This window comes from Barbus barbus (assembly GCF_936440315.1).
Source record: "Barbus barbus genome assembly, chromosome: 33".
Taxonomy (NCBI): Eukaryota; Metazoa; Chordata; class Actinopteri; order Cypriniformes; family Cyprinidae; genus Barbus; species Barbus barbus.
Genome location: NC_136761.1, coordinates 15,010,279 through 15,036,561, shown reverse-complemented (window position 1 = coordinate 15,036,561; position 26,283 = coordinate 15,010,279). Strand labels below are relative to the sequence as shown.

General features: G+C 36.0%; 1 protein-coding gene across 2 annotated transcripts in view; it reads right to left on the bottom strand.

Moving 5' to 3' along the window:
* The window catches only part of LOC306853436 (LIM domain-binding protein 2-like), a 57,497-nt gene extending 35,143 nt beyond the window's left edge, over positions 1-22,354 (bottom strand). Inside the window, exons 1-2 of one of the 2 annotated variants that reach the window (XM_079390836.1) lie at positions 22,083-22,354; positions 8,459-8,561 (exon numbers count right to left, since the gene is read on the bottom strand). In XM_079390836.1, the coding sequence (XP_079246962.1) occupies positions 8,459-8,561; positions 22,083-22,214 (235 nt within the window). In that variant the 5' untranslated portion in view covers positions 22,215-22,354. The remainder of the gene's footprint in view (positions 1-8,458; positions 8,562-22,082) is intronic. The other variant, XM_079390837.1, reaches the window with a different exon arrangement.
* Between the last annotated feature and the right edge of the window lie 3,929 nt (positions 22,355-26,283).

The window sequence follows — 26,283 nt, the reverse complement described above, 5'->3', positions numbered from 1 at the left end:
ACAGGCGAACAGCTCCACTCACCCACAACCACCCTCACAACACGCTTGGCCTCACACCACTGCCTCTGTGTGTCTGTGTCTGAATGTGTGCTGCGCTTTTCCCATGAGTCCTGATCCACACCTCCCCCCTTTCCCCTCCATCCATAATTCAGGAGAGGTTGGCTTGGCCCACTCTCCCTCCCAGCTCTACTGCATGCTCATGGGGCACATACTTCCTCAAGGGCTCCCGGACGGACCCAACATCTTCCAGATTTGATTTATTGAAATGTCTATCCTCCATCGACATGAAAACAGTGACTCGATAAGACGTAGCTGGAGTCTCACTTTCAGTATGGCAATATGTGCTGCAAAGTTTTACACACACTTAGCCCTGTAAAGCCTGACACGTGAAATCATAGTCAGAAAAATATTGTTGTTTTAATTTGAAACAGTTTATTGAAGACAAAATCTAGACAAAAACTAAAAAAAAAAAGTTTGCATATGTGCTTTATGTTAAGGTCCAAACTGCAAAAATATGCATTTTGGTTCAGTTGCTGATATTTAAATTGCCAAAATGTAACAATAAATTCATAAAATGCATATAAATATCAGTTAACACTCTTATAAATTCCAACTCTTATACATTTTTGGGTGGGGGATTATAATGATTGAGAGATGGACAAATAAACATTCCTCAAAAGCCTAATTTTGATAATAACTTTTTAACATGATTTTTCTAAAAGTGATGAATTGACGTAATACTGAGTTGCTTCAGTCCAGTAAATGTTAATTCAAAATATACCAAATAATATTATTCCTAAAAAGTTAGTCTTATAAAATTATAAATATCATTATAAAAATCATTAAAGATATCACAGCAAAGGACATGAGTATCATGACCTGAAGGGTGACATTTTGGCATCTTACATTTTACATTTTTACAATTCTGCCATCCTTTACTGACCCACATGTCATTTCAAGTCTGTATAAAGTTATTTTTTCTGTGGAACACAAAACAACCCCCCCCCCCCCATGCAATAGAAGTCAATGTGGTCTAAAAAAGAAAAAGAAAAAAGAAAAAGCTGTACTCCACTGACTTTTATAGTATAGCCAAAAACAGGTTAGAGTTTAAATGAGAAGAAATTAGTTTCTGGGTCATTTAAAGCATCAGTACAGTAGATGGTTTCTAAAGAATTTATTCAAGAGAATCAAAAGTTCTCTCTGGAATATAAAAAGGTTCTCTTACAGCATCATGCTGAAAAACCCCAACCTTTTGGTTCCAACTGGTGCCTTTACTTGGAAGATACAGGCACAATGTGATCTAAAGCAATCTCTCCATCAAGTATTCCCAGTATCAGAAACATCTCCAAAGTTTCTGTCACACCACAGGACTCTTGAAGCCTGTATCATTGTCACTGTCAGGATTCAGTGCAGCATTTAAGCCTCTCTTAGCCCTCTGCTGGGCTCAAGATGATGCTTGTACATATGGCCTTGTCTCCCCCACTGATAAAGAGGACGTGGGAAATCTTGTTCCAAGAGGTAATTCCTCCTTTTGTGCCACGATCAATCCAATACCTCCCACCCATTCCTCTTGAGTGAATTATGAAGTGGGAGGGGAGGTTTCCTGCTGGGTTTGTTTAAATAACCTCCCGCTTTACTGCTGTGCGCACCTGACGCCAGGCCTAGGAACAGAGCCTCACATCAGGTAGAAAAGGAGCTAAAAATGTTGGTTGAACATGGGACGTGCAGAAGAAGAGAGTAGGGGAAGAGAAAAGGACAAAGATAAAACTGTTCCTTAAATATCCCATTAATGTTTAATTTAGTACTTTTGAAGAAGCAAAAGATAACTGATTACATATCAATTTAATATACTCTACAGTTCAAAAGTTTGGGGGCTGTATGATTTTTTTTTTTAAAAATTAACATTTTTATTTAGCAAAGATGCATTAAATTGATCAAAAGTGACAGTAAAGACATTTAAAATGTTACAATTTTTTAACTTCAAATAATGGCACAATTGTTCTCAACATTTATAATAATAAAATTATACTTTTACTTTATTAGAATGATTTCTGAAAGATTGAATAAAACTGAAGACAGGAGTAATGGCTGCTGAAAATTCATCTGTTGAATAAATCACATTTTAAAATCTATTAAAATAGAAAACAGTTATTTTAAATTGTAATTGTAATTTCACAATATTACTGTATTTTAATTAAATGCACACTGGTTGATTTTTTCAAAAACATTTCAAAAAGTCTTACTGACTACAAACCTTTGAACAATAGTGTGTGTATTAATAATTATTTCCATAATAATTATTTTTTAAAACTACTTGTATTGATCCTTTTCAGTATTGGATTGGCTTTCTCTCCCTTCATCTGCCATCTGGTATTTTTTTTTTTTTTTCTCCATATTTGTTGCAATTCCTTCTGATTTTACTGTATTTTTGATAGTAAGAGACTTTCAAAAAACATGAAAAAATCTTACCGACCCTAAACTAAATATATTAAAAACATAAAAAAGTCTATATCTACATCTTAAAATGTTTCAGTCAACAGGGACAACAGGACTTTGGGGGCATCAGCAGAAAACACACAAAGAGGGAGGTCAGGAGTAAATGAAAAGGAAAATGAGACACTAGAGGTTAACCTGAGTCCATATTCGGCACATAACAGCGATGTGGAGGGGAAACAGAGCTACATAAACATTTAATATCCTGATGACACACACATATATATTCTCTGTCCATTAGTTTTACATTAGTCCATTATAAAAGAGCCCGACCAAATGCATGCATTATCAATATAGCTATAGCTATGTGTCTCTGTGAAATTTTGTGTACGTCTACAAACTACGTGCCAAAGCTTCCTTTCCATATGGTCTCTGAGCATATAAGAGGAGAACGCCTCTCGTTCATTATGCATGGGCCATGTTGACTTTCTGGAAGGTTCTGGGCTCAAAAGTGCACCAGGCTCCTCATAACTCCTCATTTTTTCATGACTCTGTATTTACCAAATCTACCGTGCATCGTGACTGCATTTCTGCCCCCATCCCTGGGTAAAACACACACACACATACACACATGCACACATAACAGTGCCCTGCTCATTATACTAAGCTTTAATGGACACGGTAAACACTCAACCTGTTACCTAATGACACGATCGACAGAGATACACACTTTCTCTATCTGTATTATATGTGGATGTGTGTGTGCATATCTTACATGGCTGTGCATGCACCAGGCACACTCTGAAACATGCACAGGCACAAGTCTGACGCTGATCCGGAGGTGAATTAAGACAGACAGTACAGTCGATATTGTTTTGTTATTGAATAAAGTGTTGGAGAGAGACAGCAGGAAGAACAGAACATCCTATCACGCAGCTGTTCTCTTTTCCTGCTGCCCACACATACGCACACATGCTCGGAAACAGTGCCATTAGACACACACACACACACACACACACACACACACGCACGCACACACACACACACACACATCTTCATCCAGTGCACAGATGCATTTAACATCTCTCTGTAATCTTAACGGTATCAATCCAGACTTTCAGATAAAGCATATGAGAGTGCTCATACAAACACACAGAGACCTTCTCGAGGTTGTTTTGAAACTTGGGCTGTCAGTCAACTAGACCTGTGTCTTTGCCAGCGCCGGACTGCAGCTGAGCCTTCTCAACCCCCCACACTGTCAATCACAGCTAGCTCTGTCTCTCTTTGCTTTGTTTTCCCTCACAAGTCATCTTCAACAATAGCCTTTCCACCAAAGAAATGCGTGCAATCTAGGACTGCCAATTGATTAAAATGTTTAATTATTAACTTAACTGTATGCTAATTAATCAAATTAATAGCATATTCAACATGCATCAATATAATCAACAAAAAGAATCATTATTTGCTGATGAAATCCCTCAAATGAGGATAATTCAAAGACATTATTCTGGGAGTGAAAGACATTATACGTTGCTTTAAATATCAATATGTTGTTTGTTATTTTCAGAATATTGATATAAGCCTTTCACCAGCTCAAGTTTGTCTGTCTGAGGAAGTATCGTGGGCTGTTCATACACATGCAGACTAACATCTTTTGTGGTTGCATCGCGTCTCACTGTTGTTCTCGCTGATGGAATGTCAAGTTAAAAACTCAATTTTCAAAATTGCATTAAGTTTCATGCTTTTCAATAAAAGATTTTTAAAAGTGAAGTTGTGAACTATCAATAATTTTTTTAAATAAAATATCAACCTAAATACACAACAAGTGTAAACACAGAAAGCTGCTCTGGTTTTTACTACATTAACACATTAACAGCAATGCTGGGAAATTATGCTATTCAGCGAAAAAGTATTACTATTCAGAAATAGGGGGGATAAAAACAAGTCAATAATTTGCATATGTATCATAAATATCATGTAACCCCAAATACAAAGATATTTAAATACAAAAGTAAATGCATTTCATACCAGTACTGGGTAGAATTCACCCATAAAATAACAAGTGAAAACTGATTTTGTAGCAGTCATGAATCAGCACCACATAGCCTTTAATTTTGCTTCATTACTACTACTGTGTAGCATTAACGTAATTATTAGACCATACTGCCAACTGTGGCGGTACAGGTGCACCATGGTTTTCAAACGACATGAATATTACCGTATTCAGGTACCATAGAATTTACACTGTACATGTCTAAAAATATTATAGTGCTATGGCACTAGTTTTTTGTGTTTTGACATTGTTTGCTGTAAAATGTTTTTACCTGTAACAGAATCATTCACAAGCTTCACTTCGCGGTTTTGCACTCTTGTTTCAAAAGACTGTATCCACTTAATCTGTTTTGCGTCACTGTTTCACAAAGTGAGAAATTGTTCCAAATGGTTAAGTCTATAAATGAGCTGTTCAGACTCATTCGTGAAACCTAGGCTGACCAATTCACTCGTTCTGGACTGTGTTTCACTAAAGAATTGCTCTATTTAGCGCAGTAGCAGTGCTATTCTAGAAATCTGGCTGAATGCAGATATATGATCACTGGAAGATTGGTTAAGTTTCTCAGATCGGTAAACAGTAATTTCTGAAATTTGACTTGAGCTTGTAAATTGTTCGGTTCAACTCGAACCTGATTAATGAGCCTAATATCCTCAGCTTTTCTTGACTTCAACCGACACTGACGCCATTCTATAACAGCGAACAAAAACAATAATATCTTCATCCAAATCTGCTAATAAATTTGTCTTTGGTTTGTTTGCTATTGTCTGATGAAGTGTTGTAGTTCAGTGGTGGAAGTTTTTGAGGGTGTCACAGTTGCAGGGGCATTGCATCACGCTTTGAAACTCTCCTCGCCTCAACCCAAAACAAGAACTGTGTTTCAGTTCAGATATTAATTATTCCCCCGCTAATAATGTCCATGCGGAGCGATGTGAAGAAAATACTGAACTAAAGCACTTCACAGTATTTCAGGAATCAGCAACAGAAACAAATTATATATGGTTTTGCGTTCAGGTTTGGGTGCTGCAGATCTAAACAGAGCTAAAATGTTGATTTGAAAGGTTCCCGTCTTCAGGGGGCTAGGGTGGTACATGCCAAACCACATTGTAAATCCTATTCCAAAGTGAGCGGTTTGCTGTCTGTAGTCTACATACTATAGGCAGCTGCCTTCTAAGGCAAAATCCTACCTGGACTGGAAACGCATAAGTGATTGATTCGGAGCGGTCTACATCGGCACAGCTCTGTGCTCCACACGCTCATGCAAGGCACACGGGGGACTTGACCCACTATCGATTTCAATGGAGTCTGATGGTAACTAAGCTAAAAATTGCATATTGTGTGAAATATTTTCTTAATTTTTTTATAGATGTATTATATATAAAATATTTTATTTGTATTAGATATGCAGAGAAATTTACAATGGAAAATCTAATCTTTTATCACTTCAGGAGACAAGAAATTAGAATAGAAGAACAAGACAGACTAAGCTTCAAGTCCTGGAGAGTGAGATTGAGAGAAAGAGAAAAGAGACAGAGAATGTGAGGCCATTTAAACTAATGCATTTCAATAATCCATCCATTATCCGTCCATCCACAATGGTACTGCGGTGAAATAACGCCCACATCTTATCATATATGTTTGTGAATGTAAGTGTAAAGTCCTTGTCTCTTAAACTTCAATGCTTCTTGTTTTTATGCCTGAAAGGAATATTTTATATATGTTTGGAGATGGTCTGAGGAGATTTCTTAGTACTTGAAAGAATCTGCTCAGGGTTTTCATAACTATGAAGAGAGTTTTTTATTTATTTAAGTGTAATCATGTTAAGCCTTTAATTTCCTTTATTCAGCTATACCAATTTTAAATGGGTAATAGTTTTAACAACCATTAGGAGCCTTTCTTTATTTGAAACAGCTGTTAAAATGCAATGTGACCAGGCATCTAGGGAACTATGAACGTCAAATAAATAATGAGTAAATAAACATTTTCGGGTGGGTGATGAAGGCTTTCAGTTGTCGCCGTTTTTGAATAAATAAAGTCAAATATATGTTTGTAGAGTGTGTGTTTTTAGTTAAATCTCCTCTACAGAAGCATTAGCCTTTTATTTTTGCCTGAATTTTTTTTTTAAGTAAAACGGATAGTAAAAGCACATTTCTTTGTTTAATTTAGTGCAGAATAATGATATCTTATATCTTAAATTATGCTGATAATATTCTCAAAATTATTTTTTACATCAAAGAGTAAAAACATAATATAGAAATCATTTCATTATGACATCAAATTTAGACTTCAGAATTGCAAAATTAGAGTTAGATCATGTACAATTATCACCTGTTTTAGGTGTATTTGCAATAATGACTGGCTGTTGACTGTACAGTGTACATTATCCTGTTTATTTCTTGGCCACTTACCAAATAAATAGATAAATGTACATATTGATTTTAGATTCAATTATTTTATTATTTTACTTGTAGATTATCTTAAAGCTTCCGCTAAGGTTACCTTGGACAGCAAATCAAAAGCAAAAATGGACACTGAATCAAGTATTCCAGAGGGTGCATTAAAAATGCGACATTGGATGTGTACGATATGACCTTATTTCAAATAAATAATTCATAAACAGGTAAATACATTAAATCAGGACATGGTGAACAAAAAGTGGATTAGATTATCTTTGATCTGATGTCTTGAAATGTAAAACAGAGGAATGAGTTACTCAATGGAACCTGAACAGTGATTACTGTAAACATGTCATACAAAGACAAGCAAGAATAAAACAAGCATACTGATGTGAGGCTAGACCGATGCAGAAAATCCCTAATGATGCTTGGTGGAGTGAGGACTGAGAAATTTATGTGTTTGTGTGTTTGCTTGTGTTTGTGTGTGAGTGACAGTGATGGAGTGAGGGTGTATGTTTGTGGCTGAAACTAAGAGGAGTCATTTCTGAAGACTAAAGATGAGCTGTCACAAGAGACGGACTGAACTCCCTCCTCAATCGATATGGGGGATTGGTTCCCTATAGGCCTCCGGAGCCAATGCAAGCTTCGGTCTCTCCACTTTTAAATGGTGTATGTGAGAATTAAAAATTTTACAAGCTGCAATGTAGAATTAACATACAAAGAAGAACCCTTTGAAACTTGTCATTTGCTGGCATCTGAACTGACAAATTAAACATTTTAGTGTTTGAATTTTACATCTTTGTTCAATTAAAACTATTTAGACTTCACCAAATGAAGAAAAATAAACTGCCATGTCCTGAAAAGAGGCTAAAGCTGAGGCTATTGTAATGCTGCCCACAGTCCAATGGCATATTCATTTTGCATAATAAAAGTATATATTTCTGAATCTATCAGCACTACAAAGACCCCCGGAAAGGGAGGGGGCTTCGTTGAATGTTTGACTCGCACGTTCTTTGCAACAGGCAGAGTGTTCTGCATGACTAACCAAAAGCAGAGAACTCAATAAGGACAGACAACACAGCTCAAATCATCAGAGAGAAAGATAGGGAAAGTGTGCAGAAAAGAAAAAAAAATGGTCAGGCTAGCAGAGCTATGGCAAATGCAGCCAAAACTACATTAGGGAGCTCACTGCAAACAATTATTCTCTCATGCTTTTCAAGATGTGTGGACAATTTCTGGCAGAGCTGCAGGTAAAATAATTCACAAATATGAACCTTGCAAGTCAGTTTACCAATTACAACTTCTCCATAGTGAGATGTAAGGCCATTAACCACAATGTTGTTTTTATGGGAAGTTTAGGGAACTTATTTCCTGGAAGACCAATAAAAGTCAATAAGATCTACCGGATTTAGTTGATTCAAAGTCCTCTACAGACTTTTATGGATCATTACCTTCTACTGTACATTTCCAGACTCCATAGACACAGTCATGTACCGTCAAGCCTGGTTTTAACTGGCACCAGTACAAGCAAATTTGCAGACAAGACGACACTGGCACAAGATAAAAGCTTAAATCTTACTGTATCTTTTTGGTCCATCCTCCAGGCAGAAGGCAATGGTCATTGTAGCGTCTTCCTCAAAGAACTCTGTAGCAAACGCATCCCACCATAGACTATCACTCTCCTGGGGAAGAAGGAGAGTCACGGTTAATTAATGGGAGTTAATTATACTGTGTGATATGCTTTGTCATTCTTACAAGTCTATTTAATAGGTGTAAAAATGATAAAAAAAAGGAATATTTTGTGTACAGCTCCACTCATTTTTGGGATTAATACCCTTCCGTCAGTAATTTTTTTTTAAAGAAATGAATTTTATTCAGTAAATTTTTATTCAATTGAACAAAGTGACATTCATAAAGATTACCATTGTTCCAAGTAAAGACATTCATAAAGATTACAATTGTTCCATGGTAATTCACCATTACCATTTTATAGGGGTGTAAGAATGCATACCGAGCCGGTTGAAAATCGATACAAATAGCCTACTGTATGTGACGATTCAAATTGGTTGAGACGTTAAACGAATCGCGATACAGTTTGGGGTGGGAGTTTATAAGAATGTATCATTGAGGGGAATTAACCTTCTACAGAAAAGTTAAGATGGTATTTTCTTTTCATCTTTCAAATGTGTAATGCACATTAAATTAGTGTTAATAAGTGCAGCTGCTTTGTTTACAGCGGTAAACAAGGAAAGGCTGTATTGCCGCTGTTCCATAAGTGCCACCTGCTGACATAGAGTGAATTTACTTTCTCATTAAGCTCATCTATTGTTTCTGTTTCATTCAGATGTTATACGTACTATAGTTTCAAAAAGCTAAAGTCAGACAATTCTATTTCAAATGTGCCGAAATGAGCAGCATTTTGTCTGAGAAATAATAAAAGGACACATTTTCATTCATAACTTCTCATTTTGTTCGAAAAAAAATCACGAGAAAATCATATTGCGAAAGCAATATCGTGAATCGTATCGAATCGTGAGTTGAGTGAATTGTTACATTCCTTAAATTTCAAATAAATGCTGTTCTTTTGCACAAGATAAGAATCCTGAAAAATGAGTTTCTACAAAAATATTAAGCAGCACAGCCCTTCTCAACATTGCTAATAAAAAGTAATAGTTTAATAAATATAATTTGTGTGTGTAATTTCTTGGGTTTGTTTTCAAAGGCTTAAGGTTAACATTAATGTAATCATCCATTGACATGTACCTCTGTGTGCTTTTTGAATTATCATTCGTAATTAATAAACACAGAATCCCCTAACACTTGCTTTCATGTGACCCTGAGAGAATCAGTTTAGAGCAGCCTAAGCCTATACCTTCCCTGATGTCTTGCTATTTTCTCCTAAAAGCTCATTTTGAGACCATTCTGCGATCTAGCATTCAAATTACATGAGCTCAGTGCTTATAAATGCAAGTTTTCCTTAATTAAAGATTAAAGGTAATGTATTTATTTTGTTATTAAAAGTCGACAATAACAACAAAATTCATTATAAATAATGTACATTCAGGGCACCTAGATCCTCCAAATCCACTGCTAATGGAAAGATTCGCTAATTAACTTGAATTAAATGAAAGCCACTCCATCAGATGGCACGCTAGCTGCGAACATACTCAGCGTGTGTAAAATTAGACTCCGCGGCATCCTGTGATTGACAGAGCTCTGATTCTAACAGACGTCGTTTAGGCCAATGTTGCCATCTAGCCGATGTTGCCTGGTGACAGATCACAAGCCCTCTCAGATGTTTACAATTAGGGCTGTCGACTTCAGGCAGCGTCACATTGTATAGTGGCCGACCCTGGAGACCTCTAGTCCCGTGTCCTGTATTCGAGAAGTGCTGTTTTCCAGCATAGAGGAAGCGGTCTCGTCTGCTCTGTGTTTTAAGAGTTAGTCAGTCCCCTATTGCAACCTGCCGTCTTATTCACTGTAAGTGAGTGATCAGTTTTGACAACGGTGATCGTTTTTCCATTCAGTAAGGCAGGAGGCTGATGTTGTCCAACACAGCTGGTTATTAGCACCACACTATCACTCATGACACACAGTTTTGGCTAACACTCAGCAGGATGCATGACTTCATCAGATAATCCTGCTTTCTTCATTTTTACCTTTTTTTCCCATCTTGGCCTCTTGTGGGTCAGCAAAGCTTTGAGTTAAAACAACCTTAAAAGTCAAGTGTGTATATATTAAGGATAACTGCTGTAGACTATTATACATTACTATGGTACATTATTATAATTTCAAAGGTTAAAATTAACAAAAGAGTCCAAATTCAGTTGCTATTTATTTTAAGATATAGTAATCAACATTCAAATAAAAGCTGACTTGTATATAAACATTTAAATTGCACATAAGGCACATAAATTACACATTTTATATTATGACTTAATTATGACTTATTCAAACATACAATAAATCAAACATCACTAACAGCTTAAGCAAAAATATAATGAATATGTTATCTACTGCATATATTAATCAAAATGCACCTATCTTGAATTTACATTTTTCCGAGATAAATGTTACATGACATTGTTTACAAGTTGTTTTATTATTTTTATTGTTTTATTTTCGCAGCTGGAACACTGATTGAGCGATTATGTGAGAGATGATATATTTCTGTCAACTGTACTGTATATTTCAGCATACCTTCTGATGTTCATTTATGTTTATTTTGTGTTAAAACTAGTAGAAAAGGGAAAGAGATGATTGGTTGAAATGTGTTCCATGCTGCTGATTGAACTGAGGTGGCTACAGTGATGTTAAAGTGTGCCAAATGGTATTCATTGTTTAAATTTCATGATAAAATTGACAGAATTCGAAAGCTAAGACTATGTTTCATATCAAAAAACAATATGCAAAGCTTATTGTAATTATTGGATAAGATGCGGGCTACACATAATGTTTAGTGAAGTTTTGTTCATGCTTCTGAAACGGAAAACAACACAGACTAAAAAAATCAATTTAGGGATTTAAGTATTGATATTCATTAATCAAAATGAAGACTGGTTCAAACTGAGTAATCCATATGATCAACACAGCCCTAATATCGACTGACTTTTTTTTCACTCTTACCCCTTTTAAAGTGTGAAAAACCTGTATCTGACTGACTTGGGTAAGTATCGTCTCCTTTTCAGCCACATCACATCACAATGTACAGCGTCAATGTAGTGATGATTGAAATCCCACAACTCTCTGAGCTCCTTTTCAGTTCAATATCTCTTTGCAGCTCATTGATGGGCGCTCTTGAGCTGAGCTTATCAAACAGTGTTTGTATCAGCAGGTGTTGACTGCTCTCTTTGAGTGTTCATTGATCTTCTCCACTCTAACATCTTCCTGATGACTGGTCAATGGCCCGTGGGGGGATCCATCTTACTGTACAGTCACCACCAATGACCTCCTCAGCCCCAATGACCTTTGACCTCAAGTTAGGTCCTGATGAATAACTGTGATGGAGATCTAATGTTTAAGAACATTCATTGTGTTTATTATAGTCCAGTTTAAAAAGACAGTTCTAATACACTATATACAGTTCAAGGTCTAGGGTCAATAAGACTACTATAAATGCTGTTCTTTCAAGCTTTCTATTTATCAAAGAATCCCAAAAAAGGGAAAATCTCTTTAGTTTCCAGATTATTAATCAGCACAACTGTTTATTTTAAATTAAAGTCAACGTCCAAAAAAATGTAATGTCATTACTAAAAATAATACCTTTTGCTTGTACAGTTTTATTTATTCTTATTGTAACTTTTTAAAGTTTTTAACAGATAATAATAACAGCATAACATAAAATTTATGTCAATATATAGTTTTACAATATATAACTCACGATTATATAATCTATTATCTTTTGCCTCATTTAGCCTTGTACATCGCAATCAACAGAGACCGTGAAATCACTTCGGGACATAATGAATACAGTGACCCACATGTTCAAAAATGGTGAAAGGGCCCTCCATTATGCTCTGAAAACAAGACATCGAGCATATAGGTTGAGATAACACAGGAATATTGATTTAGCATGTAACAAAATTACTTTACACTGTCATTGTTTTAATTACTTTGATATAAGCTAATTACGGAGGAGCATTAATGGCCGCTAACAGCATTATCAGTATCTGCAGCAGGACTCAGAGTTATAGGATTTCATTTATCTGGAAGGCAATCTGCACTGTCACAATCAATAGGAAATCTGATTGCCCATTTGCACTAATTAACCCTATTTAATGCCTCAGCAGCCCTTGCAAACAGTATCGGTAAACGTGCGTACAGGTATGTGATGTGCCAAAGTTGGAAAGGACTGCATTTTTTAACTGTTAAATAGGATCATTTCTTATACTGTACCGTACTTCCTTAGCGATGTGATTTGCATTTAAAGTGATATATCTGTGCATCCCTGTTGCGCTGCTCTTTTATATATATTTTTTGCTCTTGACTGACTGATGGAATAAACCAAAGCTGCTGCATTTCAGAGACATAGATCACGTTTGATAAAGATGACATATAACACTGCAGCCAAGGGAGAGTCGGCTATAGATCAGTAATCTGTAGCTGACATAGAAAATGAGAGGTTCCTGCCTTCAGTGCTGATTGTAGCTGTCTAGCGTGCTATAGCTGATAGTGAGCTTTGATGTACAGCGCACCGATCAGTCCTTCAGGACCTCAGGTGAACTAACATGGGCGTCTGCACGGGTTGCCTGAAGATAAAGCCGTATTGATTGGAACGTCTAAAGGGATTCATCAATGTGCCAATGGTGGCTCTCGACTCAGTCACTGCTCCGCAGGGGCCAAGCAGCTCGGATTTATGGTAGATCCAATAGCTTAGAGAAACAACAACGTCCCATATCCTTGGTAAATAACAATAGCGGCTGCTTTTTCCAACACATATTGTGCACACACCAACTAACCGATATGAACACTTTTCACACAGACACACACACACACACTAATATGCAGGTTTTATTTATTACAATTTCACTAATTTTTTATTTTTGTTTTGAATTTTGATTTTTTAAAATGTCCTCACCTGCCATTTAGTTTTAATGGTGAACAAAATTATTTAATTTGTAAAAAATGCAATGTAAGTCACTTTGGATAAATTTTTTTTGCTAAATATGCCAGATTTATGGCTCTGTACCTTTGATTAAGATTGTGCATGCTGGTTTATTATTGTGCTGTCTGTGTCAGATTTACCTGCTACTAGCGATGCACAAAAAAAAGTCTAATAAAATAAACAGTAATGCTTTAGAATAGGGAACATAATATTCACTATTAACTAAGAGTTTTCCTTGAACAAACTCCAAATATGGTCATGCAGAATAAGGCATTAATATGTGCTTTATAAGTACTAATAAACCAATATGCTAGTAATATGCATGCTAATAAGTAACTAGTTAATAGTGAGAATTGGTCTTTAAAATAAAGTGTTACCAAATAAACAATATACGATAAATAATATAACAACACTTTGTCCTATAACTGTACATTACAACTGGATATTTCAAGTCAACAATCAAACTAAGGATATTAATTAAATCAAATCATCCATAATTACCTGAAAATGTATAAACTGTGGTAATTTTCCTTTAATCCTGTTTAGTTTTTGTTAGTATTGTAGTGCGCATTTATAGTTTTTTGTTTTGTTTGATTTAGTTTTGTTAGAATATTTAGATTTATTATTATATTTTATTTACTTTTATAATATTAGCAATAAAATAAAACTTTATTACAATCTCTTTCCTCATAATAGTTTTTGTTTAAAATGTCATAATGTAAATGCGTTTTTGAGCCAACGGTCGTTGGGCTGCACTGGATCAGCGTGTTCTTCCTGCTGGTGTTTGTTTGTTGTGTTTCCTAACCACCTAAATCCAACAGTCAGTTTCAGAATAGTTGGAATATTGATTTTATTTCGAGGCAGTGTGATCCAGCCTTAATAGTACTACGAGGACTATCAGCATTTCTGTTTTGAATGGTACTGTGCTGAAGGCAACCTAATCGTTCATGCGACATGGGAATTGGTGTAAACTGTCATATATCCACATCTGCGAACTGACATTTAAAAAGTCTTCAGCCAGGCAGACTCCATTTAGACTCACCTTTCAGGACTCATGAAATGTACACAAGGTCTTTGATGAGCTAAACAGAGCTGTGTGTGGGCAATCACGCGCAGGGTTTGTACAACTGCTGTTGAACTTCTTCCACCTACATATCAGTGACAGCCGCCGACAGATGTAAGGGAATTCTAACGATGTAAACAAGCCAAAACCGTGGTAGAAATGGCAGTAAGCACATAAACAATTCATGCATCGATTCATGATACCTAATTTTAGTAAACAATAACAGTATAAACAACATCTATGGGGCTTTTTTAAGCAAGCTATTCTCGCCTGCTTGTGCTTATTTGCTGCTGTTTTAAGAACAACTCAATGTCGACAATATTTGGCTCTGTTATAAGCTTAAGTGCACATGATCTGAATTATGCAAATGAAATAAGGCAAGGGGAAGTAAACTATTGACCTTCAGAAAATCCTCACTGTATATGGAACCCATTAAACAGCATACACTACCATACTTTTATTCAGCAAAGATGCATTAAATGAATAAATAGAGACAATAAAGAGTTTTTACAAGATTTGTATTTCAAATAAAGGTTGTTCTTTTTCAATTTCTATTCATCAAAGAGTCATGGTTTCCACAAAAATATTAAGTCAAACAGCTGTTTTAAAAAAAAAAAGTTTCTTGAGCAACCAATCAGCATATTAGAATGATTTTTGAAGGATTGTGTGACACCGAAGACTGGATTAATAATTGCTGAAAATTCAGCTTTGTCATCACACGAATTCATTATATTTTTAAATATATTAAAACAGAAATCAGTTATTTTAAGTTCTAATAATATTTAACAATACTACTGTTTTTATTGTATTTTTTATCAAATAAATGCCACCTTGGTGAGCATAAGAGACTTCTTTAAAATCTTACACCAAGATCGACCTGTAACTTTTGAACGATAGTGTACACATTTCTAAAATCATATTGTGTTAGTTAACACAACATTCAAGCATTTTGAGCTAATACGTTAAGACAAAAAACACGTTTTTTTTCTAAAAATACATTTAGTTCACAACCCATCCAAATATTGATGCTAGTGCAGTGAGAAACCAACCCATGGTTGAACACTTAAAGCTGAGAAATTGGTATTTTATCAGTGATAACTCTTCCAAGGCTCCTCAAAAACATCATCGCTCAGGCTGGACAAAAGGAATCAAAAATATGATCTGTACAGAAAAAGTCTGAAAACAGGAAGTTGGTAAAAATGGGCGATCCCTCTTTATCTGTTATCAGCGCAACAGTGTAGCCTGGAAGGAACTTTGGGAAAGCCGCAGGAAAAAGGTGGGACTATTGTCCTAGTATCCTGCCAGTTTGAACGCCACCTTATTGTTCCAGAGAATTCATTTTTTACTTCTGTTTTGTTTTCAATGTAATATGTGACATATCAGCCGGTACCCCATAACCTGTTTTTGCATAATGCAGCCATTGATAAAAGGTTTGTATGTTATCTTCGTCCCATAGAGCGAGCGAAATAAAGTTTAAAGACTTTTAAGTCCACTGTTACCATTAAAAACGAAAAAAATGTCACTGATGCATTATTGATAGTGAAATAATAAGATATTTCTCAATCCTATTCTGCTGACTGCTTAACAAACCTCGCCAATTTGGACATATCAATTTATGCTAGACTTATCATGTGCTCTTAAAACACAATCCATTGTCCATCACCTGCTTCCTACAAAATCAATTAGACAGCATGTAATATAAATGATGATGGACATGGTTAGACTGATTTGCCATTTGGTGCAATTTTAAGCTCTTATGGGACTGTGGAGGAGCTGCGATGATTGGTTTACCTTGAGGACTTTGAGACTGAGTTTCTCCACAGTGAAATGCATTATCGATCGCACTCAGATCAAAACGAAACGCCGCTGTGAACACGCACTGCTCCTTTGCATAAACGCATCCCATTCCAAAACCATTAAACAGATTAATATAGCTAACCTTTCATTTGTTGTCTTCTTAGTGACCTCTCCTTTTTACTCACTCTTTCCAAGCCTGAGAATATTAAGAAGTGTTATGCTAATGAGCTTATACCAGCTGAGGTTGACGAAACTCCTCCTCTGAATCTTAACCAGCAGGCTTATTTGCATATGCTTATGCAGCAGGTTATCCAGCGAACCTTTTAAATGCCAGCAAACATGTTTGATGCTCTTTCAGCATGAAGGCCTCAAGAAAAACATGCCCATATGCATATTTAAAAGAGTACAAAACTCGATATGGCTTCTATTAAAGGTGCACTCTATTTTTTTAGTTTATGTTGCACAGGCTGATAAAACAGACCTAACAGCATGGATACAGAATAATGCAAAAGCATGCTATTGTATAATTGTTCTGTTCACAGTCAGCCGTGGTTCATTTTTCTGCAAGTGAAAGTGTCCAAAAACAGCAGGATAATGTAGATAGAGTAAATAGTATCAAAGTCCATTTCAAGGAAAGTCAATTCACTCAGCTGCCATTTTTGCAATGCTTCTGGGCAGCAAGCATTTTGGGCATGAAAAAAAAAACTGCTTGCAAAAACCACATTTAAATAACATTTTAAATTAGCAACAAAATCTGACATGAACTTCTAAAACTTCTCAGAAGCTGCGATGATGTGATGAATTTACCAATTGTTTACCAAGGTGTTACTTATTCTTTCATATTGTGCTTTGTACTTTCTCCCATTCATAGTAATTTGAGTGAACCATCTTGGTGTACAGTACATACAGTTTATATGTGTATGTGGATAGTATGTGGAAAGTACGCTTTCAAAAGGTACACCTTTGTATCCTTAAAGGTACATATTAATTCCTTTTGAAAGGGTCCCGCCCCAGTAACAGCTTCTGTAACTTCTCTTTCTGAGAGTGTAGTGTAGTATTTAGCTGGTCATGTGATCCCATCAAGTGGTGACCCACACCATTTAAAAACAGCTTCTATTAGACCACTGACATGAGTCTTCATGTCATGCGAGTGTAAATTAATTTGAATGTTTTTAGAAACTGCATAAATGTACCAACTGTTTTTGGAAAAATATCCAAAGTGTAGTCTTTACATGAAAATAAAATGCACTGAAGTTCTTGAACAAGAGAAGCTGCTATTTTTACATGTGAAGTTGGAAATTTCCATAGGCAAATCAGTATCAGTAATTAATGCTAACTACTTTCTTGTGAAGTGAATAGCAAATTCACTATTAGTATTAGCAAATTCAGTGTTAGACTGCTGAACAGCCTTTACCCAACTGTTAACTGGCTGCATATTTCACATAATACAAACACACCTTGAAGGGTGAAAAATGATTGCAGGTTTTCCAAACATGTCCCCTTTCTAGCATTAAAGTCAATCTGAAGTGTCTTGAAATGCACAGTTATTCAACATGTTAACAAAATTTAAACTGAAACAGAAAGTCAGGGCAGAATATATCGAGTAGCTCATTCCCTTTTTTAAAAATAGCATTATACAAAAGCATTTCATTAACGTGTCAGCCTGTCAAAGCCGCATTTTTATTTAGCTGAATTCGATCAGTCTAATAGTTCCCCCCTTTAGATTTGAAACTGTTACTACAGAAAAAAGATAAACAGAGATAATTTTTAGAAAAGCTGATGATGTGTTTAAAAGTATATTAGTGTGTTTAAATATACAGTGTTGTTTATAATGCCTAGGCTCTCTAACCATTTGCATTTTTTTTCTCCTTCATTGCTTTAAAACACAGCATTCTGTGTAAAATTCAGGCGGATATGTCAGATATGTTTTGTGGTCTGTGCCGACTGGTGCCTATGATCCACTCTGCAGAGGTTTTCTTGACACTGACACGAAACCAGACTTCATTCAAACCAATAGAAAGCATGTTTAAACTATGTTAATCACTCCCTATCCCTTACATAGTGCACTGTGTGTCATTTGCCATACAGAACATAGCAAATGCATGAACAAGCGACTGATTTCAGCCACAGTTCCAGCAGTTTTTATTGTGTTTTTCATTTAGTGTAGGGGGGTGGGATGCTTCAGATTCTAGAAAGCATTTGTTTGGGCAGAAAATCTGTCCAATCTCAAAATCATTGATCTGTATTGGTGGTAGAGAGAGAAAACATTTTGAATGCATACATCTTCTAAATGCAAATTTTGTCAACACACAAGCTTATAGATAACCTCAAAGCTAACATATTCATACTAATAGCCAAACAACTTAACTTTTGACTTTAAAGATCTAACAGACAGCAACAAACAGCAATGTTTTGATAGCACCATAAAATCACATTATTTATCAACCGATGAATGGTTTGTTATTTCTACATATTAAGCTGGGATTGGAGAACGTATTTAAATAAATTTCCATTTACATGACAAACTCTCTGGTGCTCTTTAAAACGCAACAGTCTAACTGCTCTGCTCTGAAGTCAGTTTGCTGCCAGCAAATGGGCCGAACAGTTTTAGCCTCTGGACAATAAAATACATCAATCACCAGCTTCTGTACTGAGAACTCTCGAGTCAAGAGTCGGGACTCTTGAGCCCTCTTGTCTAGCTTTCCTGAGCTCCTTCCTGCTTTTGTCCAATTCTGCTTTCACTCCAGTCATGTGATGTGCACCATGAGGCGTAATTCCCATGTTTTTAAGTGCTAATACATCGATTAGCTAGCTTTAATGTACAGTCATTAAATGACTGATGCAGAGAAATATACAGCCAAGTGGTTATTAAACACCTTTGTTTGACAGTGGCTACTTTAGCGGTGCGCTCCCCCTGTTGTTTCAGTGTTTGCCTAGAGCTCTTAAACTAAGAAAGTCTGCATGTCTACATGATGGATGGCTGAGGGGGGAACTCTCCCTTGTAAAATCTGTGCTAAATTACCACTGGCTTCAATTGCACATCAGCATGCTTGGCTAATAAATACTGCGCTCACTGTTTGCAAAGATATCAGCAATAGAGTTGCGTTATTATGCTGCCGTGGCAAGGCGCTAGACCTGTACGTGCTACAATTTGCAAAAAGGATTCAAAATATCAGACCTTTTATAAACATTTCTACCATCTGCCAGATGGATTTGTGTGCACAGAGATGTTTGTTCACTTGAGCCCACCAACCTATACAAAATTCAAAAAGATTCATGAAAACGTTTGAGGTAACAAATGTTGCAGGTATATAACAGCAAACGAGGTGTCAGAATGTTTGTTCCAGACTTTTCTAGAACGATGCAACTGCTGAATGGTGCACAATATTGGTGCATGAACTAGCTGCTGTGATACAAAGCAGCTATTTGAGTGAGTCAATTATTGATTCCAATAACAATTTGTTTTGGAAACCTTGATGAGTGATAATTAAATTAAATTAAATGAAACTTTAACATTAATTTAAAATATATTTGTTTGTATTGCTCCTTTTGAGTTCCAGATTGCAACAGTTTCCAGAAGCAAATCACATTCGTCAACTAAACTCATTGTTACCTTCACAATGAAATATCTTATCAAGATCAATCACTCATGTAGATTTAATCTTAGCAAATGCCCTTTTATGCCAAAGTGAGGTTGTGAAGATTAAAATAATATATTGGCACATGTTTATTATGGGCTGTTTGGTAAGTGGCGTTTCAGAGTGGAAGTCTTCAGGGTTTGGGCCGCTGCTTATGCATTATTCATGATGTTGTTCCATTGCATCTCTGCAATACAGCCCAGGTCTCCTTAAAGTTACAACACCTCCATCAAACACATGAGCAGAAGCTCACATGACAGAACTGCGACAGTGCACTTCATTAGTTTATTTAATGCTGTTTTTTAATGGAAATGTTTAAGTTCACAAATGGGTATGACATGTTGTGATAACGATAAATACTGCAATTATTTATCTTGCTTTTTGACAGGTGAGTGGAATTCAGAGATGGTTTGAGGAGGTAGAAGTTGCAAGAGGAGACCCAAGGGGAATTTGTGGGCAGAATTGCATTGCAACTAGGAGATCTTTGAAGAAAACTATTTTCCATTTGGATCAGGATTACAGACATGTCTGTGTATCACAGCACAAATATTTACAGCTATTATTTACAGCTGTTTTACTGTATTATTTTAAAAGTACAATAAAAGGGGTAAGGGGTGTTTCAAGTACATACAGTCCATACAGTACAACTGATTTTACTGTTAAAAAAAAACAAGCAGGCAATTACATTTCATCCAGTATATGGGTTTTCTGAGTCACAGATACTAGGAAATGAGAATGACTTTGAATCTACATAAAACCACATGTTACACCAACAAAATTCCATCATCTACAGAGTTGTTGGAATAAACTTAATGTCAAACAATACTGCTGATTTACTAAGTATTACTAAGTGTTATTAACAGTGCAATATACTGTTTTTGGAATTTAGTTATGATGTTTTGTTGTCACTGTTTTTTTGTGTGGTAATGCTAAAATCTTATTATGCTTGTTTGTTTTCACCATTACTAAGGTCTGTGTGCATCTATATAAAACTGATCTGTCCTTCAGATCACAAAGTTCCCTTAAATGCCATAAACAACATCCACAACAACACAAGGATGAAGATTAAAATATTTAGTTTTGTTAATTGAAGATTTGGTGAATCAGAAATGTATTGTTGACTTCACAGCAATTCATCGGCTGAATGTGAACAACAAATTCAAACTGACAAAAATATTCTATCATGCTCCCTTGAATTTTCAGCTCTTGACTACCATATCTATATAATATATAATATACTGTATATAATAGCCTAATTATTAAGATCATCTTTTTGGTGTGGATGACAACAGGCAGATGTTGAACCAAAGTTTTGAAGTTTTGAATGCATCTAACATACTAAAATCAAGTAATGTTTTTCAGTCCAATGCTGACATCACTTTTGCGAGAAAGTTTGTGGGACTATTCATTTTCTCTTTCATAGCAAATCAAACGCTTCTGTTTTACCATAAAGTGCTTTTGGCATCTTTCACACGTTTAACTAATTTCCTTTATCCCTTAAATTTTCAGTCAGGTTATTAGTAGAAACGCTTGTATAGTTTTTATTGTTGAAGTTTAATTTTTAAAATCTTTATTTAAAACAGTTGTGTTGCTCTGGGAGAAGAGCATCATTGCTCTGTTCATTAACTTACTGCCTCCACGTGGATTTTAATTAGTGATCAAAGTGGAGGCTTATGTTGCTTCTGTACACAGTGCCTAAATGATATGATTTCATAAAAGCGCTTGAGAAAGCCTTAAACATGTCTCTAAATGTCTATTATATTCTGGAAATGTATATAAAAACGCACATCTGTTTTCTCGTAGTTGGAAATCATTCCATGGAAGTGCACTGGAATTTTTAGGAATCACTGTCCCGAATAGATACTTAAGTAATCCGAGCAATATGATACACTCAGCATTATCACAATGCACAGTACACTTGTGCCTTTATGTAACTTACAGTGCTCACAAAGTCACACAGATATAGTTTGATCACTTAGTTCACGCTCTCAATTTTGTCCAATTAGGAAAGAATTAGAATCATTTTGCAAATGCACTGGCCAACATAACTTTTCCCAAACTACAGCTGCCACTGTCTCATGCTGAGCAATGCCAAACTCACCTCTGTCCGGGACTGGAGTCGTTTGTTCATCTCATAGATTCTGTACTCAGGCTGTACCATGTACGGTGAATGTCTCCGGTAGAACGGTCCGAATGGGGACGAGTAGAACGGGTCGTGCGGAGGGTTGGACATGTTGATTCCGTGTCGCGATTACAGCAGCGCCAAACCTTCAGCATCCATACAGCGCGCCTGCAAGATCTCCAAACGCCGCGAGACAGCAGCAGTCACTGGCTGCACGCGGAGCGGAGAGATGAGAGCTCGCGGAGGAGGCGGGAGAGGAGAGGAGAGCAGAAGAGAGGAGAGCAGGGGGAGGAGGGCTGGGCTCTCATTGGATAGCCGCAGGCTGCACTGGAACATTGTTGAGGGTGAGCCAAGCAAGTCTTACCATCCCACCAAAAGCGACTGGCCTTTATGTTATTGTTTGTGTTCGGTAACTTTCAAATTAGCGTGGCAGCGATGTACAGAACCGGGACTAACTAAAATGTTGTTTTCTTTGCAGTGTTGGTTTTAAGCATTTTGTTATATTCAACATTATATTCAGTAAGTACATCATTTGTGAATTATATCCGTCAGATTAAATATCCAGTCGTATTTTAATAGGGAAACTTCCTGTTGCTCAGTCAGTAGCGCACGCCGATAGCAATGGCAAGGTTATAGGTTGGATCCCCAGGGAAAGCATGAAATAGCTACTCAAATATATTAAATACCTTAAATGCGATGAAAGTTGTTTTGGATAAAAGTGTCAGCCAAATGCGTAAATGTAAATAAGTAAAAAAAAAAAAAAAAAAAACTAAGTAAATAGACCATTAATCCACAATGGTATACTTTAAGGTCAAGTTTAAAACTTAAAGTAAGATAAAACTTTAAGTATTATCAAGTTTAGAACAATTTATTCAGTAAATGCTAGGCTTTTAGTGCAGTGTTTCAGATCAAGCATATGGTTCTCATTGTGACAACATGCCACATGAACGTAAGTTACATATATGAACAATAGGCCTATCTGTCTTTCCTGGGTAATAATTGTGGACATATTCAGTAGATTTAGACTTTACGCCAGTTTAGAAATTTCTTGGGGGCTCTGAGCAAAAATTCAACTGTAATTCCAAATGCAAGTATTCTACATGTTTTTATGTGGTCCAAATCTAATAAAAACGTGTACCTCATAATCTCAATACAGAGTTAAAAGAATATACAGAGACAGAAGGTGACATAAAACTAAATAAGTCCACTAAAAGGTTATAATGCCTGCAGATATAAAGTACAGAATATGATGTAATGCTTGGGTGCATGCTGACCCACCTTGTACAGCATATACTAAAAAACAGCAACTATTAATCCCATATTGTTTTGGCTTCTATATGTTTAATCTGTACATGCTGTGCTCTTCTGTTAATATGGCACATCATTCTAATACACTATAGTTCCAAAAATAACCTCTATAATTTAAAACTAAAATAATATAGCAATGTTATAGTAGCACACTGCCATATATCAGAATAATGGCCACACCTGAGGCTTCTCTAGTTTAGCTGCATCAGTTGTAAATAGATACAGTGCTGTACAAATGTGCTTCAAAACTGAAAAGAAGGTTGCTGGAGTTATTCAGGATTGCACAATGATTCTGATGATGCCTATTTCTTTTTATGCTAATTTGTTAATCTAATGCTGATGTCAATACATACCTTTGCATACTGAGCTGTGGAAGCCTTTTAAAAGCCAAAATGCTCTCCAAAATCCATTCCCTCAATTTATGCTGGCTAACCATAATAAGATTTTTCTATATGGAATGTTCTGTTGAAGTATTTGAGCCTCAACCATCTTAGACAAATGAAAGTTCAACTCCAAACACTCCAGGCACAGAGATAGGTAATTATGAAAGTTGGGGCAAAAATCTATTAATAAAACTCTTAATTAAAAATTACATTATTTAATATCTCAAAAAGTTTCCATTCAACATTTCAGAAGGAATGGGCTTATTTGCCCAAAGCACCTTCTTGCAAAAGCCATGCAGAAAAAAAACTAAAAACTTGTGTCTTTTCTTTGGTTGCCATCTACTTTTAATTTGGGGTGTAAGAAGAGAACGGCTGGAATTGGAGTGTTTTTTTTAATTAGAAGTAGAGCCTGAGTGTGGAGTTAGTGGTGTTGAGGGAGATATATGTGGTGAGGTGAAAGAGGAAGAGCACTTCTGGGGGAAATCGAAATGGGTCAGGACACATATAGACAATCCTTCTCCAGGCTCCCCACTGTTACTATGGTAACGTACCATGGTGCATGGCGGATGCCGCCTTCTCGGCAGGTTTGAACCCAAACACACACACACATACATAAACACAGCTTTTACCTGCAGAAATCTCCTTGTTGGGTTTATTGTTTTGAAAATGTACGTTTATCTACTGAGGCTTGATTTATTTTCTGGGGCATAGATAAAATAGGCATCCTAAAATCATGGACTTGGGGCCCTAAAAATTCATTTTTGTTTTGTTTTGTTTTTCATTATGGTTAATGATCATGGTCTTGAGGTCCATGGTTTTACCAGTTTTAACTTTGCTGAATGTAAAAATACACATAATTAGCGATCAACCATCCATTTAGTTTTTTTTCCTCAGTGCTCCAAAACACATAACAGTAGTTTATGACAAACAACAGCATCATCAAGCCTGTAAGATCAATTTACTGTATGAAAAATCATCTCCATCAACACAAACAAACTTAGTGAAATTAATAATGAATATTGGTGTGATCTTGTTGATGAGTAATACTTTACTCAGTACACAAATCTTCACTGCAGGACACAGGGATAAATGCAAGAACAGAGGCACTGAACATTGTGATTTTGACCTAGGACACACACACACACACACACACACACACACACACGCACACTCTAATGTTTTCTGAATATGGATGAAATGTACCTCTGTGCTCGAGGAGGAACTGCTAGTTTTGCTGGAGAATCTCATTAGCATCGTAATAGCTTGCAGCCTTATTTGCATATTGCCAAGAGTGATTTTTTTTTCCTTTGGATAAAGGAGAGAGAGAGAGAGTTGGTAAAAAATCTAAAACTCTGAAGCGCCATATTTTATGTCATTATTTAAGTTAAATAAATTCTAATTGAATGACGCCTTTCAATTATGTTTCCCTACTTGTATTAAGTACAAATAGTTGACTTGTTGAGCATTTGCAGAGAAAACATCCATTACTGCTGAGATAAACAATATTTATTTTTTTCTCATTATGGAAAAAAAAATCACAAAATAAACAAAAATATCATAGTTTGTGTTTCAATTAATCTGCAACTACAGAAAAACAACAAATGTGTCACCTGAGGGACATTTTAGTAATAAGGAACACAAACACATTTTTGAAAATGCTGAGAATATTATCTCAAAATTAGGATAATTAAAGACTAACATTTTGTGTCATGTACATTTGAACTGTTTTCATGCACATTAGGCAATTTCTTCTTATGCCTTCACTGTAAGCATGTGAAATCTCCTCTGCATACTTCATTACAGTTGACCTTTCCATGTGGTAATTGTGTCTCCATTTCTTTGACTTCGATATCGGACTTCATTTCAGTGGCGTATGGCATATTTGTGAAATGAAAGCAATATTTACTTGGCCCTGCTGGTGGTCACCAAACGGCAGTATCTCAGTCTCACACATATTCGCTTTCCTTGATGGTGACATTCTAAAGCCAAACCTGGAGATCTGGAAACCTTTTAAATTTCCTACTGTAATAAAAAAACTAAAAAAAAAAAAAAAAAAATCTAATTTCACAGTTTAACATGCTTGGCTTGTCTGGCTTGTGTCACTTGAGCAGGCAAAACCTAACTGTTGACTTCCCCCGAGTGATTTATGGGAAACAATTACCTTGACTTAGTTTAGTTGTGAGCTGCATAGCATAATTTATTTGTGTGTTTTGTACATACATTATGTTTTGTGCCTGAGTAGCGGACATAAAAGTAAATTAAGAAAGGCTATACTCAAAGAATCAAGGTAATTATTCTTACTAAACCACAAGAGTAAACCACCCATATTTCAGTGTAAAATTGATAACTCCTACAGATTTGGTTCTATAAAAACCTGAAAATCTTTCTGCTATTGTTTCTGCAAAAATCTTTCTCTATCTAATTGTACCACTACGCCCCTGAACTATGCCAACAACTGGCATTGCATTGATTCAGTATTGAAGTTTTCT